At 40.1% G+C, this 21,103-nt stretch overlaps 2 protein-coding genes across 3 annotated transcripts; one reads left to right on the top strand and one right to left on the bottom strand.

Moving 5' to 3' along the window:
• Positions 1-608: 608 nt before the first annotated feature.
• LOC148331979 (calcium uniporter protein, mitochondrial-like) lies at positions 609-15,542 on the top strand. The gene is made up of 8 exons (XM_088303035.1): positions 609-1,343; positions 10,336-10,393; positions 10,964-11,131; positions 13,545-13,652; positions 14,302-14,462; positions 14,668-14,871; positions 14,944-15,060; positions 15,316-15,542. The coding sequence occupies exons 1-8, from the start codon at positions 1,263-1,265 to the stop codon at positions 15,391-15,393; spliced, it is 975 nt and encodes a 324-aa protein (XP_088159161.1). The 5' UTR covers positions 609-1,262; the 3' UTR covers positions 15,394-15,542.
• Positions 15,543-16,488: 946 nt separating this feature from the next.
• On the bottom strand, positions 16,489-20,518 carry LOC148331978 (caspase-6-like). Of its 2 annotated transcripts, none has more exons than XM_088303037.1 (8): positions 20,441-20,518; positions 20,149-20,190; positions 18,164-18,206; positions 17,940-18,089; positions 17,792-17,868; positions 17,198-17,373; positions 16,976-17,126; positions 16,489-16,800 (listed from the first exon to the last, which is right to left on the bottom strand). In XM_088303037.1, exons 1-8 carry the CDS (start codon positions 20,469-20,471, stop codon positions 16,565-16,567), a joined length of 906 nt encoding a protein of 301 aa, XP_088159163.1. In that variant the 5' UTR covers positions 20,472-20,518; the 3' UTR covers positions 16,489-16,564. The 2 variants fall into 2 exon arrangements, with proteins under 2 accessions (XP_088159163.1, XP_088159162.1); XM_088303036.1 differs by having other exon boundaries at positions 20,149-20,193; positions 20,441-20,511.
• Positions 20,519-21,103: the final 585 nt, after the last annotated feature.

Here is a 21,103-nt window from a genome sequence, read left to right as displayed (position 1 = left end):
ATGTCATTGGAGGAGAAGCAAGTGTACATTGTAATGATCAGTCAGGTCGACGCATGGAGAAAATAAGTCCAAGTGTTACATTGCAAAACGGCAGTTCAAAAATAAGCAGACAACAAAAGATGTACTTGTTTGCTTATTTTCACACTTAGTGTATGTACAGGGCCAGCTCTCCAGAGAAGCAACTGTTTGTAAACAAGCATTTAAAAAGTCATTTGTTTCATAATAAACTTTTTAACTTTAAAATGCAACAGGGAATGGGCTGTCTCTTGGACAGCACTTGTCTGCCTTCAGTAATCACAGCGCTTCACTGCTACCTCATTTCACACTGCTACCTCATTTACCTACTGATGACGTACATCAGAATCAGAAATCCCTTTATTGTCATTGTACTCAAGTGTGCAACGAGATTAGAGAGGAGCTCCCCTCTCCAGTGCAATGGGGGTTTGAGTATCTTGCTCAAGGACACTTCGACATGGACACAATCGCCGTGAATAAAACCCCCAACAAGGAAGCGCGTCGGAACGTATTTATAAACGCAAGTTCGGGCAAAGGCATGCAGAGACGAAAAGGGGAGGAAAGGAAAGTGCGAATGAAGGCAGAAAGTAGCTTTAAACAACCGAAGGAAGGATGAATAGGGGGAGAAAGACGGTGTGTGGGAAGGAAGGCAAAAGAAACACGTATGGAGGTCAGAAAGGAAACAAAAGCTAAAAAAGAAAAGTATTAACTTGTGTTGTGTGAAAAGGGAAGGCAAGGTCGGTTGTGTGTTCAACAAGCGCTACAATTGCCTAGTTTCCAGTCAAAATGTCCACTTTTTTTTATTTACAGCAGGTTGTAACACTGTCAAACATTTCTATTCGGACTATGTTTATATCTTGGTTTGAATGTTTGATACTGACCGTGCAATTGTAGTCAAATTAGCTCTGACGTTTGCACCTTCGGGCCCTAAAAACAACAGTGCGGCTTGGTCGCTCACTTCGCCTCCCTACCGGTTGTTTTGCGCAAAAACAAGCAGCCAAGTGCGGCCAAAAGAGGGAGGGGAGGTTGGCGAAGAGGAAATGCGGTTCAACTCGACTGTGTCTTCTTCGAACTATCCCGGCGGGTGTTGACACGCCATCTCGACTTGGGAGAAGGGCGAATTCTTTTGTCTTTCCTGTGTGTTGTATTTCTACTCACTATTAAGCCACTTTTGTTGCCTCTGGACAAGGCGTGTGCTTTCTAACCGGAATGCCCCGACTAGGCTGCTAAACACAAGGCGCCTAATAATGGCTTCGACAGTCGGCAAAGTTGCTGGGAGACTTTTGGGAAGTGTCGGTGCTCTTCGACCGACGACATTTCTTCACAAGGTAAATGTACATTTCTTTTCACGTGATGGTTACGACGCTCCCACGTTGACAAAACTCAGACGCGTTTGTTTCGCTGTGTCGAAACGCCGCTTTTTCAACAAACAAATAAAATCTCGGAATTGCGAGTTGAGTTTAAACGGAGTCAGGTTGTCAAAATGATACTATTTATTTTTAATCGAAATTACATTTAGTCGGACGGGACGAAATAACATCAGTTTGACCAGTGGGTGGGACAGTCTCGAAAGTGCTGCAACGATTAGTATTTTTTTTTACGCAAATAAATACCTTACAGTACAGCAAGTTGCCCATGTACATCGTTTTCATTATACCCTCAGGATGATACCTAAAGTTGCAAATAACATTCTACACACTGTATTCTACTCTATATTTCTTGTACGATATTAAGTAATTCTAACTATGGTGATTTATTTATTTATTTTACTGTCTGCACACTGTTGTTGTTTTTTCTTAAATGTATAGTACCAGTCAAAAGTCTAGAAACACCCCCCAGTTCAGTGTTAAATATGTTAATCAAAACAGTACATATGATGTGATTTAGATTCTTCAAAGTTGGCACCTTCTGCCCAGATAACAGCTTTTCACATCTTTGTGTTTTCTCAGTTAGCTGAATGATGTGAATGATGCTGTATGACCTGGAATGACTTTTTCTTTGCAGCTGTGCATTATAAAGAGATACATATCTTGACCTCTAATTTGTTTGAGACTATTTGATTTTGAAGATGTTTCCAAATGTTTGACTGAACCAAAATCAGGTGAACTGTTTTCATTTATTAAGACTGAAAATGTGAAAATAGTGGTAGGACCAAGCATCTCCATACATCTCCCCCCCCTCATCCATTTTCTACACCTTTTATCCTGTGGAGGCTTGCAGTGGGGCGCTGGGATGTATCACTGCTGACGTGTGAAAGGTCGACTTGACCGTAAATTGTTCACCAGTCAATCACAGGGCACATATAAGAGACACACAACAATACATATTCATTTTCACACTGCCACTCAGTGGGAAGTGAACCCAGGCTACCTGCTCTGAAATCTGGAGAGTATACCACTACTCCATAAGTGACTCACTTTCTTTTATTTTATTAGTTTTTTCCCCTTATTATAATATCTAATAGGCATCTCAACTTTGGTCAGGAAGCAGATGAGATGCTGGTCTGCAACAATAATTGCCATTTAATGTTTGTCATTGAGCCTGGGCCTTTGACCCAGAGGTTACAAAGCCCAATTTCTTGCATATGAACTACTGCTGCCTTATGTTGCAGTTAAATGCTTATTTTGGAATCTAGTTTGGCGTGATCGTCAGTGTTACACTTGGTTGAAAGTCCCAGCCCACTCATCCAGCATGCTCACGGTTTGCTGTTCCATTTTCTTCTGAGGAACATATCCTCTCCTATTTGCTGGATAACTCATCAATCTGTGAATTTTTGTGCCCTAACTTTAATGCCCAACAATGCTACGAGATATCAACAAAGCTCTGACTAATAGGAAAGTATTAAATAGTGTCAAAGAAGTATTTTTGAAGCGGTGCATTTCCAATGTTTATAGGTCTTTCCATATCTGGGTGGAGCTAAGTTTAGCCTGGGTTGTGAGTGGAAGATAGAGAGTTGTTGCCACGAGTGCATGCACCCATGTACTTCTGATGCATTTTCTTTCTAAATTAAATTATCTAAGGCAATTCTGTGCCAGGGTGTTGTTGTCAGATAATGCGTTTGAAATGGTATGAAAGTGTTTTGTAATCATAGTTTGTGGTATGTAGTAATGTAGGCAATTATAATGCTTTTGGTTTCTCGCAAATTTGTGGCTGAGCCCTCTTTGGTGATTTACTGTTGTGATGGTGAAGTATGATTTATTTTTATATATTTTTTTATTATTATTACATCATCTACTGGAGCTCAAAATTGGAAAGTGGCTCCACATTTCTGCCTTGCCTCTAAAGCATTATTATATTAGCATTTTTTTTCCCCTCTGTTCGCGGATGGCAAACAGAATCCAATAAATTATTCAAGTCCATTACTACAGTCTGTAGGGATTTACGTTGTATCAAAACGTTTACCTGACTGATCATTATGGCATATACGAGCTCATCACAGCAGTGGCCATTCAATTACTTTTCAGTTCGAGCCCCCGTCTCGGAAGACAAACCGCAATTAGGCTCTGAAGTGTGCTTTTAGACGATCATGAATGGTCTGTCTTGCCCAATGCGTTTCCCCGGACAACACTGCATTGCTACAGCAGCACGCTCAAGTGGCGTACAGCTGCAAATGCAAGTGATGAATCTTGGCTCTCGGAAAACGGAGGGTGGCGGGGGTGGGGGGTGGCTACTCTACTTTAAGTCACTCCCACACCGTGTCAGCGTCCCATCTCTGATTTATCGATCGGCTGTTAAAGTGCCATCTTTTTTACTATCCGTTGGATCATCCATGACCATCAGCGTAGAGAAGGACGACTGTATAATATCTATCGCCTGTAATGGCCTCCCGGTTGAGGGTGCCGGAAAGAAGCAAAGTGTGCTTTCTCTTAAGATTCACTCTTGCCTTTCAGATTGATTAAGCTGAGCCGGTGCGTTCGTTCCGGGACACCGGGAACGACCTCTGAATCACTCGTTAACGTGAACCTTTTTTTTTTCTCACGGGAAAATAATGGAAACACTCCCTTCTTATGTCACATGTAGGCCACTATAAAAGTCACGTTTAACATTTTAACTAACAAATGTAAAAAAAAACAAAGCCGCTGCTGTTATCATAAGACTACTACAGAAGTTCTGTTTTTTTTTTTCAAGACTTGATGAAGGCGTCAACACCACGCACTGTATTTTTAAATATTCTTTTGTCATTCAAGTGGAAAAAGAACAGTAAAATGTCCATTTAAAGGAGACATGCTTTTGTCAAAATGCCCCCAGTATCAAAAATGATAGTGCACCCTCTCTTAAAGCTACATGTGCTGAAATCAGTTTGTTTTGAGGGGGCGGTCTTGTGTCATGCAAATAAGCCAATGTCTTGCTTTCCCGTGTTGACTAGTGGGAGTCTATTTGTTGTCCCTCATGTCTGGGAAAAAAATAGTACGTGAACTGCAGAGTATGCATGAGCCTCTATTAAAAGCAGCAAAAGCATGGACTTGTTTCCATCACCAAGGTGTCGAAATACACTTGTTAATTCAGGTGCAGATCCTTGCATGGGGTGCCGGCAGCGGAGACGTTGCCAAACACACAAATACCACTCGGGGCGAGTCTTTCCACCCAAGGACGAAACATAACTGACTTTGTAGTGCACTTAACATTCTTTTTGTATTTTTATTATGTGGACGTTTAGTTCGATGGTTACCATGACATTTTTTTCCAACAAATCGACACACGAGGCTCATCAATCGTATTAGCTAGCAAACTTGCCTGAATAATATTTTTGCACACTCTTTGAGTACCTTAGCAGGTGGTGCTACTCAAATTAAACTTACCTTTTACACACAATGATTGTAAAGGAAAATAGGAAAAGTAGATGACATCAGCTACTATTTGCCGATACATTGGGAGAGATGTAGAAACAGGTTGTCTGAAATTTAGATGGAAAAAACACTTATCAATTAATTAAATAAAAACTATGTTTAATTCCACCATAGGAGCCAAGGTAATGTTTGTTTTTTTTTGTTTTGTTTTTTTGCTTCAGAAGGAGTCAAGATTATTTTTTGTTAACAAGAATTAATGACATTTTTGTTCAGGAAACAAAAATACAATTGCTTAAAAAAATGAAATAAAATAAAAGTCCCTGAAACTACATTTTACATTTATAAAACTATCAATAATTATGATTTTTAATTTTTTTTTTTTTTTTTTTTCAGCGAATGACAGGACAGGTTCTCCAAAGAATGCAAATTTGTGGGTACTGAGCGACAAGTGTGTTGGGATTCACAGGTTATGCTTCGTTTAAAAAAAATAAATAAAAAAGCCCAAAAAAAACTTGTGCAATTCCTGCGTTCCAGATAAACCTGTACCAATTCCCCCCTCTTCAACAAATGCCATTTTCTGGACGAAAGGCAACTACAAGTGTAGTAATAGAGCTGTTAATCTACAAAGTGCTGCATCATAGCTTCCACATCCCATTGAGGCTAGTTAAATTTAATCTCCGCACCCCCAGTTTACTTGCCATTAGGTAGGTTCAGGATCTGTTTCTTTTATTGCCGAAATGCTGACAAAGTCTGTAAGCAGTAGTAAGTTGTGAAACGAGCTTGACGCTCCATTGAGAGTCTGCGTCATCTTTTCCCATAAAACACCACAACACATGTAAATGAATGCTAATAAAATGATTACTCTTATCAGCTTTATCACAATATTGATAAAATATATATATATATATATATATTTTTTTTTGGCTAAAGGATTTTTCCGCCCGTAATGCCAGTGTATTGATCTGTGCATCACCGACTTGCGCAAGTTTAAAAAAAAAAAAAAAAAAAAAAAAAGCATTTGGCTTACATTATTTGCTTAACAGTGACTTTTGCATCTACAATACATTCAAACACATTTGCCATTCAAAATATTTTACTCCACATCGGCAGTTCGCGCTTCTGTAAATAAGCAATCGCAAAAGAGTGCAAATGGTGGTAATGTGCAACCTTTTCTGGTACCTCCATTTGGGGTGAAAGATTTGAATAATTTTCCATTGGTGATTTTCAGATGCTGAAAGTGAGCTATAAAATTTTGATTCAGTTGGTGCAATGGGTGCCAAAGCCAAAACGGGTGAGAGAGGTGAACAGAGATGGTCACCTAATCTGCTAAATACTTTTTCTTTGTCTGCAATCTACATCCAAAATTGGCACGATGGCTCGGTGTTGGATCTGAGTGTACGTTCTGTTTATGTATAGTTCTACTATATTGAAAAAAATATCTCATTTTCTGAAGAGTTGAAAAATCCGGTGTGGTTCAGATGTATAAATGAGGGGATTACAGATTATTTTTTTCCTGATTTTTTTTCTGATATTATCTGTGTTTACAAAAATTATTAGACGGTAGTTCAAACAGTACGTGGGGTTCTTGTTAATTTTTGAAAATACTGTAAATGTGATCAAAGCTGCATTCATAGGATGATAACAATTTGAGTCACAGAGGACTTTAAAAATCACGTTAAAAAGTGGAGGAAAGAAACAGTTTCGAGAATTCTGCAGGTAAACCATCTAAACGTGGGAATTTATTGTTGGGCATACTGAGAAATTATTTTTTTACAATCTATCTATTGAAAGTGTCATGTCGAGTTTGATTGTTTACTGGATATTTTCTGGGCAGAGCCATTCCCGAGTAAACTTTCAGGTGTGTTGATACGGTCCAAATTGTACAGTTTGGAGGAGTAATGATAAATGTTTTGATTATTGGTGTGTTCCCAATTAATCTACTACTGAGGTGATTTTATTTCATGTTGTTGTTTCAGTTGATTAGCTAAACCTTTGCTGCTAACCTTAACTCGTTGATGTTCTTTTGTTTAGTGGGGTGTGAAATTTTTATTTGATAATTCCGATATTGGATGTGTCTGCAGTTTCCAGTTTCTTCACCTTCTGCTCTGGAAAATGTTGGCTTGCAATTTCTTCCTTTTTTTTTTTTTTTGTCGAGTATATTATTTTTTTCTTTTGACTGCTTTGGCTTTTTCCCCAAAGTGCACTTCCTATCTGTGGTGAAATATGGCTCTTTTAAGAAGTGATGCTGTATATTGAAGCTCCGTCTGGGTTCGGTTTGCTTCCTGTTGACAAGTGAAGAGACATGAGAGCATGGAATGAGAGAATCATACTTTGTATATTTTTCTATTAATCTGCGCGTGAGTCTGTTAAAATATTGTTAGTTATTCTTATTGGTAGTTGGCCGTTTTCCGTTATCAAGCCGTGTCCCTCCTCCAAAGCTGCTCGTATCAACGCCTCGCTGCATGCACTTCATCACAATGACAGCTGGGAATAATTGAATTTTCTTCCATAGTGGCTGTCTTTTGTTTTTCTTCCCCTTCAGCCTTTTGGGGCTCATTCCTGTAAAGTACACCAACCGTTTAAATTAACGATCACCTACTATATCCATACGTCGAGTAGTGGAGCTCAACACGTTTAATACCACGGCTCAACTGTGACAAGCTTCATCAAGCGGTCAAGTCGCAGGGAAAATGAGGCCGCTAGTCGCTGCGCTCGCCGTTTCGAATGCCTCAAGGAAGGAAGCGGGGCTTTTTGTTTTGCACAACCACAATGCATTTAGTCACTTTTCAGCATGCCGTGCCCGAAGAATCACATGACACGGTGGACCTCTCATGTTGCTTGTTCAGTCTTGTTCACGTTTGCATTTATTCTGTGACACTCTGCAGCCGCTTTATCATGCACACATTCCATGAGCTTCAGTGCAAACAGGCAGCTCTATCTTTTTTGTTGTGCTTTTTAACTGTGTGTTAGTTTATTTTGTCTGCCACCGCACTGCAAACTGCAGTCACCATAAAAAATGAAGACCTCTCTGACAGTGTCGATCAAAATTGAGCATTTGCAATCTTAAATGGAAAATCAACCCCAAAATTTTCTTGACAAGAATATGTTTTAGGCAGGCTCACTTGTCGAAAGATGGCATTCTGATTAATTATGCGTTTGCGGAAATTAAGCAGTGAAATTCACCCATTTTTCGCCATCTTGGGCGACCATATTGTCCCTTGTGTCGACTGGAAACGACATCACAATTTCTGCATAACTCATATTCTGCCAAAACAATATTAATCAGAATGTCCTGCTTAGTCTCGTGAAGGCGTATAGAACATTTTATTGCAAAGAATTTGGGAGGGCTGACTTCCCCTTTTAAGGTTTGCGTTTTGCGCTGTTATCTAATTAGGTGGTTGTCCGTGTCACATTGTTTAAAGTTATGTATCGCTGCTAAACTGTTGTGATGTACTGAATAACTGAATACTTTTAAATGAAGTTCATGAAGAAAAAGGGTCGTTCTATTTCCACACTTATGCGGCTCTAAAAGAACATAAGAAAAGTAAAAAGTTGTTCTTTTTGTAAGCTCACAGTGGGTCGCACTCAAAACCCATCTGTCCTGGGTCTAATTCAATACAGACCGAGCTACTGCTGCTCCTGAATAATAAAGTAGCTGTAACACAGCAAAATTAGAATTCAAACAGAGTTACTGTTTTTAGATTTGAGTCCACCTGGTGAACGTCAGTCCTCTCCCTCCTGGTCTTTTGACTGTGGGCTGCCTCCCCAGCTTTCCTTTTAATTTGATATTGATTGAATGGTATACTTGCTGGAGGACAAAAGGTGATGGGGAAACGGGAGTGATTGTGGGCTTGTGCATGCATGCGTGTGTTTGTGTATGCGCATCAGTCACATCCTCAAGACGTCACTCGAACAGAAAGGTGCATTAGTTCGGGGCTCCGAGATAAATAAAGTCCTTGATTAAAAACTCAGTTTGACGGTCGAAAGCAGACAAGTGTAAAAATATGCGGTCATGGAGCACAAGATGGCACAAACTTCTTCTATTAATTGTTTGTTTTAGTATTTTCCATGCTGATATTTACAATAATTTCAGGATGACTTTATTTCTTCTTTTGTAGTTGTGACGTATTCCCATAAATTCGGGTTGCATTGCCACCTAAAACTGTTGAACATTTGCGACCTTGAACGAACCCTGTATAACCTTGACGTGAACATGCACTTGCTGACCTTCACCAACAGTCGCAAATTTTCGCACCCTCAGTGGGATAGTGGCGTTAACGATGTAGATCCGATCTTATGACAACAAAACCCAACTTTCTACATAAAGCCTGTATCCCACTGAGGGGCAAACATTTGTGAGTGTTTGCCAAGGTAGTGGATGTTGCATTCTCGTCAGGGTTCGTTCAAGGTCGCAGACGGTTGGGAAGATATTCACCAGACATGCGACTACAGTTTCAATGGTAATTAACAGCTTTTGCAGTCACCAGGAAATTTTGAACACAGCTTTTCTTGTCAAATTTGCCGAATGTCTTTGCATTTGCCACCTTGTATAAACCCTGACAAAAACACAAAATTCGGAATACAAATAATATTAAAAAAAAAGAATAAAAAACAAAACAATAAAGATATGTGCCTTCTACAGAACAGAAATGAATGGCATCGTGTAATTGTCTCTTATTCGTCCTTTGCACATTTTATTATTCATTTTGGTGTTGCCCAATAAGCTCAGATCAGCTTCAGTTGAGAGGCAATAAATGGCGTGAAACCAACTTTTTGAAAAATATTTACCCTACCAATTATTTATATCTGCAGCTGGTTGTGAAGTAAATTGAGTCACCTGAGACCATGCTGTGCTGGAATCTCAAGTCAAAGCAAAAAGAAATCAGCCAATCGATATCACAGCTCATATGTTAAAAAATTGGATAGTTGGGTCACTCTTATTTCAAGGCACCGCAGTATTGCGATTTTTCATTTTTGCACCAGCTGATCTTTTGCTGCTGTCATCATGAATCCAAAAGCCAACAATTGTCATGGCTATAATTTGCTTGCCTCACACTTGCCAATTAATCCATCTCATTTCCTCAAGACTCTGCATATGCTTATGTTTGTCTTGGCAATGTGATTATTCATACTTCTACCTGAATCATTACTTCGATCTCGTTAAAATCCCGCCTTCATGCTTCGGAGGGGTGCCATGCTTGGCTGTGCCTGCTGAATCTCAAGTCCGACACCAGTGCTGACTGCCAAAGAAATGAGCTGTTTATTGCGATACAAATATTATGAAATGTGAGGCAAAATCATGCGCTGGCAAAAAGCGCCACTTTCAATCAGCAGAAGCTGCACTCAGAGGCTGGTGGGATTCTACGTCAATAAGCAGGGGGGATAAAATGCAGTGTGCACGTATTTTTATGAAGTGGAAAAAAATTCAGTGTCATCACTTCCTTCAGGTTTTGTTTTCATTCCGATCACTGCTCGTTTATGCAATAAGCAAGGAAGCGCGTTTAAATAATTATGGATTATCTTGTCTTTCCAGGTGCCTCTGCTTCGAGCTCGTCAGGCTGTGTTCTGCAGTACACGCCCGCCCCCTTCAGGTAATTCTGGTTACTGCATGCACTATTACTACTACTACCACTATTGACGATGATGATGATTACATTCCAATAATAATAATAAAAATAGACTTTATTACAGCCGGACGAGAATTTGCCTTAGAGTCCTGTAATATTTGCTGTAATAATTTTGTATTTTTACCCAATCGTTCTAATTCCAAAGTTGGTGAATTAATTTATTGTAATTGATAAAATACTGTATTACTAAAATAATTTGACTTGCAGCTGACCCTGTTTGTGATATGATTTCTTTTTTTCCCCTCTGTCCTATGCCACAACTTGAGCGATGTGCGGGTGGAGGTGGAGGGCTGGTTGGGCGGCTAAACATACCAAAAATGGAGCAATTACGTACAGGAATTGGAGAGAGAGACCAATATAGATTATTAGAAGTTAAAGATACTGATAACCGGTATCTGGAGCCAGTATTCATTTGGAGTAAAAAGGAAAATATTTTTTTTAAATTAAACTTCGCCTATCCTATTTGAAAATCAAATGTGGACTTGAGCACAAAACATTGCCCACCCTTGCTTCAGATTGTGACTCTTCTTGCAGACGTGTCGCTCACGTACAAACACGGGCGCCTGGCTCTGGAGGTGCCGCTGACGTGCAGGAGCGAGACGTGCCTCTTCTTTCTGCAGCCCATGCTCATGACGGTGGGCAACCTGATCGGCGAGCTGCAAAGGGAAGACCCCGGCGCCACCGCCACGGTGCTCTCCAAAGGTACCTACTCAAATGCAACTCCCGCCCCTTGTGGGGCGCCAATTCCTGAAATGTCGTCAAACAGGTTGTGTGGAAGCGCGGTGGAGAACGCAAGCCAAGTCCCAAACAGTTGCTTCACTTCTTGGGCAAATGGCCAACACAATCCTTTCCATACGTTTTCTATCATGCTTTCTTTAGGCGAGTAGCACCGGATAAGTCATTTGTGGAAGAGGTTAAAAATGTTCTGGGGGGGGGGGGGTAAAGCTCATGTGCATTTTTGACAGTTTGTTACATCTGCGACGTTGCAACACCATGCCCCAGCAATTCAAATTTTGAATGGCAACAGATGCAATGGCAGGCTGCACCACAGTTCAGTCGAGTTCAACCGTGTCGCTCAGTGTGTGGAATTTTTAATGGAACAAATTAATGACATTGGAATCAATACATTTCAATTGACAATATTGGGGGGGTCATTACAAATTCATGCCACATAAAAAACAAAAGCCAAAACCCTTGTGGAGATTATTATTTAGATAAGATGTCACCAAATTTCTTGAAGCAATGAGCTATTTATTGGCTACTGAAAAATAAGAATGGCTACCAGTTTGATAAACACTTGCTAAAATTGCCTTTAGTAATGTTATTAATCATTAATGATAGTTCCTTACAGTTGTGATCAAAACTTTACATGAACTTGTAAAGAACATAATATCATGTCTCTCCTAAGTTCCGAGTTATTTCAACAACTTTGATCTTTCTATGCTAGAGAGATTGCAACAGATTCTTCCGAGACACAAAAACGTTCATGAAATTTGGTTCTTTTCTGGCTTTGTTAAGGCTTATCAGAAAAAGTGACCAAATCTGCTGGGTCAAAACTCTACATACAGCAACATGAATTGGCAATTTTGGTGGTTTACAAAGTTATTTCAATGAAATGAGCTTCATACCATGGCCTCTTAACTTGTTGTGAGTGATTTTTGTCTTGTGAGGAAGCCTTTGCTCCAAAAGCGGCACCTTAAGGCTCGACTGAGGAGTTCTGCTGATCACATGGACAAAGATAAAACCTTCTGGAGGGCGGTTCTGTGGTCGGACGTAACAAAAATTGAGCTGTTTGGCCGCAATGCCCAGCAATATGTTTGGAGGAGAAATGTTGAGGCCACTAAGCCCAAGAACACTGCGCCTACTATCAAGCATGATGGTGGTAAAATTATGCTCTAGGGCTTTTTGCTGCCACTGGAACTGGTTTTTGATAGAAAGTAAAGAGGATTACCTTCAAATTCTACAAGATACCCAAAAATCATCAGCCTGATGGTTGTGTCTTGGGCACAGTTGAGTGTTCCAACACTTCAAACACACATTTAAAGTGGTAATGAAATGGCCAACTCGGGCTACAATTTAGATTTTGAGAACTGAATTGAGAACATGTGGACAATGCACAAAGAAGAGTGGTCCAAGATTCAGTCAGAAGCTTGGGAAAGGCTACCAAAAGCGCCTAATTGAAGTGAAAACGGACAAGTGACCAACCACTTTTTCTGTTAACCTATAATAGTCAAAAAAGAAGCTAACTTAATGAATGTTTTTTTTTTTTTTTTTTTTTTTTTTTTTTTTACACAAAAAAGGATGTGCTCCATATATTCCATCAGAGAAAAATCTGAGTCGTAGACATAACTGGAAACAAAAGTGCGCCTCACCATTATGTTCTTGTGGATGTAAACTTTTGATCACAACTGGATGTGAAGCCACTGCTGATTTTTTTTTTTTAACATTAATCGAAGCAGATAAATATCCCTTTATCAATCTCTCAATTTTCACACGATGACTTCTACAACACTCCAATGAAATCGCATTAACCGATTATGGGTGGCAACCTGTTTGTTGAGCCCTGCTTCAGATGTTCGCTGAATTCGAATCCGTTTCGAGTTTTAAATGTTCTGCAACGTTAGAGAGAGTTTCTGGTCAGATATTACATAAAATGTCCGATTGTAGTAGTTCCACCGTAAAGTATATCCGCATGGCCACTTGTAATTATTTCTTGTGTGACTTTTGTGGCTGGTGATGGTCATTTTAATTTGGAGTGTAGTCGGTCATTGGCTTTCTGCCAGTTTTCAATGCACGCTCATGTTGAACGCGGCCGCGGGTAACCACATAATCCTTGAGTCATGCTGACCCAACCTCTTTGCAAAGTGGAGCTAACGCGCAGCTGAGACGGTCCCGAATGGAATGCTTTTGCAATTGGAAGGTTTTAAAAGCGAAGTTGCCATGACAACCGCTCGGCAACGGAATGAAACGTGCAACAGATGAACATTAATTAGGCAGCAGCACGGAATATATAGTGTTGAGCTTTGAAATAATCTTCCCTTTGGGGTAATTTTCATTTGCTTAGGATTTCTAGTGTGTTTTCATGACTAATTTGTGATTCTGTTTGTCCGGACAGATGGCGAACGCGTCGCCTACAACACGCTGATAGAAGCCTTGCTGATTGACGAGCACTTCAAGTTGGTCATCAACAACACTGTTTACAATGTGCACGCGCCGGAGGAAGGTACAAAGAAATCTACACTTTCAATACACGGAATGTTTGAAACATGAACGACTTGTTCTCAAAGTCGTTTAACTGTCGTTTGGAGTCAGTGGAATATGATTGTTGTTGTCTTATTTGAGGTAATATTACATTGATCGAAAATAATTGGTAGACCTCGCTTGTTTTCAGTAGTTGTTTCGTTAATAGCTATGCCAGAATACTTCCAAAACAGGAGGTTTAAGTCAGTCCATATTTTGTTTTCTGTTAGTCACAAGATACAAACTTTTAGTCGTCACAGGAATTAAAATGAACAAGAAATTGAAGCAAACGAGGAGGTCTAATAATCTGTTCCATGAGTGTAGATGTGTTTTAATTTGTGTTACTCAAGATTTCTATTTGACAACAGGCAACCAGTTTGAACATGTTTAGGAATGCGGCAGCGGTTACCTAACCGTAAAACCTGGTGGACACGACTGAATGCTATTGCATATACATTAACTGTACTTCGAACGTACTGAATGATTAATTGATTCTGAAAAAAAAAATAACACAAGACAGGATGAATAAGCAGATGAAGCAAAAAATAATTCTGCGGCGAGTGAAATGATGCCATTGTGACTCGAGTATCAAAATAAAATGCACCAAAATGGTCCGTGTCTGCCGTTTGCAGTGTGCAAGTCCAGCGAGCACGCCTTGCAGCTGGACGACATAAAGCACATAGTGCACCTGCTGCACACGGCCCTCCACCTGCCCGAACACCAACTGATTAAAGAGCGCCAGATACTGGAGAGACTGGACAGCCTCAGACAGGAGTTGTCCCCTCTGGAGAAGGTGCGCCCAAACACTTAATGTCCACTGGAATGAGAATGTCATCGTAATGTCTTCTTGACATGATGACCACTAACATGTACAGTACATACTTGGATGTTGAAGACCATGTTGCTATTGTGACTTCCAGCTCGTCCTAATGACCAACAATATTTTTATCCCCTTGTAAATGTGACTACATCCCAATGGTGATGTGCTACACGGCCAGATGAGGGCGCAGCTGTCTCACACAGCCGAGTTCCAAACGTCCAGGACGGTTTGGACGGGTTTGGCGCTTTTGTCCGTGCAGGGAGGCGCCCTGGCCTGGCTCACATGGTGGGTGTACTCGTGGGACGTCATGGAGCCAGTCACCTACTTTGTCACATACGCCACCAGCATGGGGGCCTTCGCCTACTACGTCCTCACAAAAGAGGCAAGCAAGACAAATTCTGTCCCATATGTTCAAATGTTTGGTCATTTTGCTTCATGTATTTTCTGTTTCCAGGATTACATCTATCCCAATGCTAAAGACAGACAGTTCCTGCATTACTTCTACAAAGGGGCGAGCAAGAAGAAGTTCAGTGTGGAAAAGTACAATGAACTCAAAGATGAGTTGGCTCAGGTGTGTTCATCACTACAAGCGCAGACATGCAGTGGAAGAAGATAAAGCGACAAACTCGTGTATGCTAAATACTAACGTTTTTTTACGAGCCATATTCTGCATTAGTCTTATATTTAACGAGGGAGACCAAATGTAAGCATTTTGCGAGCAAGCAGCACATTAAATTTGGCCTGTCACTTGTTGCTAGGCAGAATTTACAAGGCACTTTCGGAACCGCCCTGAGATAAATTTCAAGATAAATTTTCCATGTTCCAGGTGGAGGATGACCTGAAACGCCTGCGCAATCCAACACTGCTTCAACTCCCCATTGAACAGATCCAGCCCAAGCCATGATGTCATCACCGACAAAAAAAAGAACACTTTAGGTTTATTTTCGTAATGCTGCATTTTTAATCAGAAATATGATGACAATTGTATTTGGAAAGGGGGGGTGGGACGGATATGAACAAACTGGAAAATTGAAATAAAACTCATTTGCTGAATCTGTTTGTCACAGACAACTGCACTAAGACTGATGAGTAAGACGGATCGGAATTTGTGAGTTGCTCTGTCCTTCCTGAGATAGACAGTACACATCATGTGACTTTACTAAAGTAACAAAAGATTATTTTTTTAATCCACACACACCCGTACTCCCTGAGGTACAGTAATCATTAGTGTCAGCTGCTGTTTTGGGTGTAAAAAAAATATAATCATCTCATTTTTTAATATAAGTTTGACCACTGACAGAACTTGAAATACTAATACAAACACACACGCGCGCGCGCACACACCACGTCCCGCGACATGAATTAGTTTTTTTGTGGGGGCTGGGATCCAACAACAAATTTGAAAAAAAAGTCACAGAAAGTGGTCCGCTGTAAAGTAAAGACGCACTTTTTCAAGGTGCATTATTAAAATGGAAATTACCAGGGATGCCTGATATCTACTTTGTAACTTTTAGAAAAAGAAGAGGATGTATGTCGTTGAAGGTTGTTTCAATTAGAATCTTTGTCATTGCACAGAGCAAACAAGCTATGCAAAAAAAAGGCAAAATTGTTGGGTTTCCTCATGACCCAAGCACAGAAAAGAAAATGTATTTCCTCAAACCAAATAAACTGGGGTGTTTTCATTTATTTGGGGTCATTTGTAAGCAGGCTACTTCCTGGTTCACGCATAATGCAAGCATCAACTGATTGGACTGAACCATTTTATTCTGGGGCGCAGGGGTGGTTCCATGTTACTAGAGTGCTTTTTTTTTTAGAAAATGTGTGCGGCAAAACATTTAAAAGCATGCGGTATTTGATCACCCCCTGGTTTATTAGTTGACTACTTTTTAGTTCCTAGATATTATTCTTAAATCTTGGACTGTAAATCAGGTGAGCTTTACTGTTGTATTTACATTCACACAAGAAACAGAATAAGGAATGTGAGAATTAAGCAAGGGAATGTCAGAAAAAACAGGAATCATTCCTGTTATTGTTCATTAAGGTGTTTAGGATGGATGCAAGAAGTGATGGAACGTTTACTTTTTGGGGCGGAAGTAGAGCTTCTTGGTGAGCATGGAGGCGAAGCAGGGCACTTGCTTCTTGCCGATGGATTCCCTGTCCTTGCTGTTCCAAACGCTCCTCGCCGACACCGTGCGGTTGACCAGCGTCAGTAGTTCGGTGAATTCCAGAGAGTCGCCGTACTTCCTCAGCAGCTCACACAGGTCCTGGATGTACCACGAACCGTTCACTGTATCCCGATGCGAGTAGTAACCTTGAGAGTAGAATGCCGTGGACATGCCAGGCAGAACGGTGTATAAAGATGTGGTTACGAAAAAAAAAAAACTTCAAATGCATCATACATCATTCCTATCCTTTATTTCCATTCCTATCCTTGCACTACTTTAAAGATGAGGAGAAATAAAAACTTTGCAGGTCTTGGTACGTACCTTCTGCCACAGAGTAGCACATGATGAAGTCTGCACCAGCCGGGAGCGTGTGGACAGCGCTGGCATCAACCACCACCTCGCTGGTCTTCAACTCGCTGTCCACTGCGTCAAAGGGCACCACGGGGTCATCATGTTTGTCTCCACGACATGCCTGGCGGTGGGCGGACGTTTTAATTTTCATCTATCTGAGCGACAGCGCCTGTGACTAGTTAGGTTGCTGACCTGCAACACAAAGATCTTGGGCTTCCCAACCAGGCTTTGGCATTTGTCTCCTTTGAAAAGCGACGTAATGTGCTGGATGCTGATCTTGCCGTCATAGGTATACACATGCTCATCCTCGCCGTGGCTCAGGAAAATAAGCACAAAGCAATCGGCATCCGAGTGGTTATCCTCGGCGGCTGGTCAGACAGCAGGTGGACCATTAGAAAACACAAACTTCAATTTCAGCACCGACCTAACGACAAACGATCCTAATTTGGATTCGCGCTTTCCATATCGACCCAGCCCCATACATGATAGGATTGTAAATGACCAAATTGTTGACATTGTTTCCAAAAGCACATAAGTTCCATTCATTGAAGACTTAAAGGGGAAGTCAAAAATGTTCTTGAATATTGCATTTGTGGAATATGAAATAAGCACCGCTTGGACATAAATTGTGGCATTTATAAAAACTTACATTCGCTTATTCAAATGCCTTCCATGATACACATTTGGTTCTTCTGTGACTATATTAAACAAATTTGAATGTAATCCTGCTAATAAGCAGAAGTAATTAGCTAAGACATAGAAGGAAACAGGGATTTAGGTGATCACCTTTATGGATTATTTCCAGGACTTCCTCGTTTTTGAAATTTTCATAAACCTTCACCTCAAAGTTGAGTGCCTTAAGCCTGGCAGAGACAAAGCAACACATTGCAAGTTTGTACAAAAACATGTCATTGGAATTGAAGATGGTCTATACCTGATCTCCAGGTTGTAGCGGTCAGTGTTGGTGCCGTGCCGGTCATTCATGCCGAGGCGCCAGAAAAAGCGTTCCTGGTTAAAAATGAGCGCCTGCCCTCGTCGTTTGTAGTCCATCCTATACTCCTCGGCGGGGTCCAAAAGTTTATCGCTGTGTGACGACGGAACACTGAATATTAAAGGCGGTAACTAGCCGAAGTTGTGCTTGAGAAAGTGCAAGCGTACCTTATGAAAGCATCTGTCTCTGTTAGATTGTGGACGGACATACCTGAAATGACACGTAACAACACATTGGCATTAAGGCTTTAATGGGCTCAGGCAGCGCTGCAAGGTCCCTGTTGTTACTTTAGAAATTAGTATTATTCTCCGCAATGATTTGCATTTTTGAGGGCCTAAATATGAACAAAAACGCCCCAATCAAGGAAAAATGATGCTGTTTTAGAGTATCTAAATGTGGAACTCGTGAAACTTTCCATACACACCAGGACGGGCAAAACCTTTTTAGATTTTAAAAGGCTATTTTTCAACAAGGCCACAATTGTGAGGGCTCTTTTTAGCTGCTTACAGCTCTAGTTTAACTTTGAATCAAACAACGGGGAAGTGAGTTTTTTTCTTTGTTAGCGTCAATTACAGGTGCATCAGCGCTGCTAACACGGGGGCGGGTCAAGCAGCTTTTGTTCGGCAAGCTTAGACTGCTAGCTGTTTTCAATAGCTAGCTGACAGCTGGAGAAAGATGACACCGGCTAGGTTACTCTGTGAGAGTTTTTTTTTAATCATGTTAGTCAGGATTTTTTTTGTTCATGAGGTTTGACATTTGAAATTAATGCAAAGCAGGCCCAGCGACAAACTCTGAGGTCATTTCAGCTTTTGGTTCATGGAATAAAAACAACATGATTGTTCGGTTTGTTTAAGACTCAACATTATTGATAATTTTTTTTACATAAACGTGTAAAAGATTTTAACCAGTCTGCCCCAAGAATAATCTTTGAAAAACACACAAAGTATAAAGATTAGGTTCACTGAAGACTGAAATGATGATGATCTTTAGGAAAACAAGCACATGCTCGCAATTGTCTTTAATATATACAAAAATGTGTAGATTACTCTCCTTTGCATTTTTTTGCAGTTTTTGTTTCCAAAAACATACTCGCTTCATTCAAGACTTGTTTATGAAAACATGTGTGTGTCGTTAATTGAAGATTGACATCTTAGGTCTCAAAGAGGTTTAGGTTCCTCAAAGACTTGAAATTGTCTTAAAAGGTTAACAAAAACACAACCGGTGGCTTCATTTATGCCTCCGCTGCCTTTTTTGTTTTGTTTGCATCATTGACGGCTCACAGTCATCTCCAATCACCAAGTCCACCAAAAGTGCTGTCTTTGTTTCCAAAAACACGTACGATACGTTTATTGAAGACGCTAGACTGACTTGAAACACTAAAGTTATGTTGGCTCATTTGTATCATCTTGGATGTTCACAAAAACATCTACATGATCTTCATTGATGATGTACAGTAATAATCATGTTATTTCAATATTTTAAATAATATTTGACATTGTAAAATACACAAATGTTAGGCTCACAAATACCCTCAGAAATGAGACATTGAAGACTTGCATTTTCTGTCGTGGATGTATACGACATATGTACGATGAGTTCATTGATTTCAAGAGAATTTTCTAGAATGGTTACAAAAGCACATTAAAAAACTTAAGACTAATGCTAATTATTGCCAATTACTCCCCTTTAAAAAGCAAGCGTGTCCAGATTTCTGAGGGTTATTTTTGTAATATTTTTGTCAGTTATAGAATATCATTGTTTTTTTTTTTGTTTTTAAGACAGCATTATATATCATGATATGTAATACCTGGATAGGTACCCATCAGTTGACAGAACAAGGCAGATGATCATCTTAACCTAACTATATGTCACACGCTTGTATTTCATTGTGAAATCTAATTACTCTATATTAAACGATAAAGATAAGAGGACTATGAACCAGGCTTGCTATGTGAATTAAATAAACCTAATGTCTGGGCTATAAACACAGTCATGAAGCAGTGATCAACCCTTACTTGACACTTCTTTGTTTAAGTTTCAAATCTTTTCCATGTCGTATTCTTTTCTACCTAACCTCATAATACTTTAATGTCACCTTTTACACCATGAATAATATTTTTTACAAAACAAAAAGCTGGTGCCATTTACGTACTCGAGCTGTCGGTGACGGTCGTGTGGTCCATGGCAACACTCGCTGCTTGAAGAAAGGAAGGCAAGAAAGAAAGAAAAAACATTTAATTTAAGTACGTCTTAAATGCTGCTTTTAAGACTTTTATAAGAAAATGGCGTGACAGCAACCACCAAGTAATTGTATCAATGAGGCAACTGACGACAACTACTTAAGTTTATTAAGAACAAACAATCGCGTCTTTGCCCCTCTACATATTTTATTATCATACGTATACGTACATTTAATGCAGATAATACACACGCAAATGTTTTACCTGGATAGTAATGATCTCCGGTGCGGTACATTTTTCCTGCTTTACTTTTACCTTCGCCCTGACTATAGTTCGCCAGCGCCTCACAGATACTTAAATGAGCCCCGCCCTCCTCCACGCTCATTGGTCAAAAGATGGGATCCGATTGGCCGTCACAAGCTGCCAATCAAAGAGGGCGCTTCCGCGTTGCACACAAATTCAAAGTACAACCTGAGAATGACAGAGGATTACTCTTGGATTGATTCTCAAGTTTCGAGACTCGAAAGGAAAAAAAAACTTTTTGCACACTCGTTTTCTTGTCTAACGCATTCTTGTTGTGTCTATTTAATTCTTTATTTGCATTGTCTTCACTCGTTCTTTGCATTCTTTTCAGTCCCTCTCCATGAGTACTTGTCTCCTAGACTTTCCTTTCCTATTTCCATTTGCTTTAACGCCTTCCTTCATATTTTATGCTTGTTTAGTTCCCTTGTGTCCTCTTTAACCTTGTCTCTGTGTCTTAATGTATTTTTCTTTGCGATGTATTTTCCTTGCTAGGGTGGCCATTGTGACACATTTCCACGAGGAATGGTCATAAACACGCACACATTTATCTGTTCAAAGATACATTGGCATGCTTGTAACCATCTTTTGTCAATTAGATGTTATTGTTTATCAGACCATCCACAG

The sequence above is a fragment of the Idiotropiscis lumnitzeri genome, chromosome 8 (assembly GCF_059441095.1).
Source record: "Idiotropiscis lumnitzeri isolate Australia: NSW breed Sydney's pygmy pipehorse chromosome 8, RoL_Ilum_1.0, whole genome shotgun sequence".
NCBI lineage: Eukaryota > Metazoa > Chordata > Actinopteri > Syngnathiformes > Syngnathidae > Idiotropiscis > Idiotropiscis lumnitzeri.
This window is presented reverse-complemented; position numbering and strand designations above follow the sequence as displayed.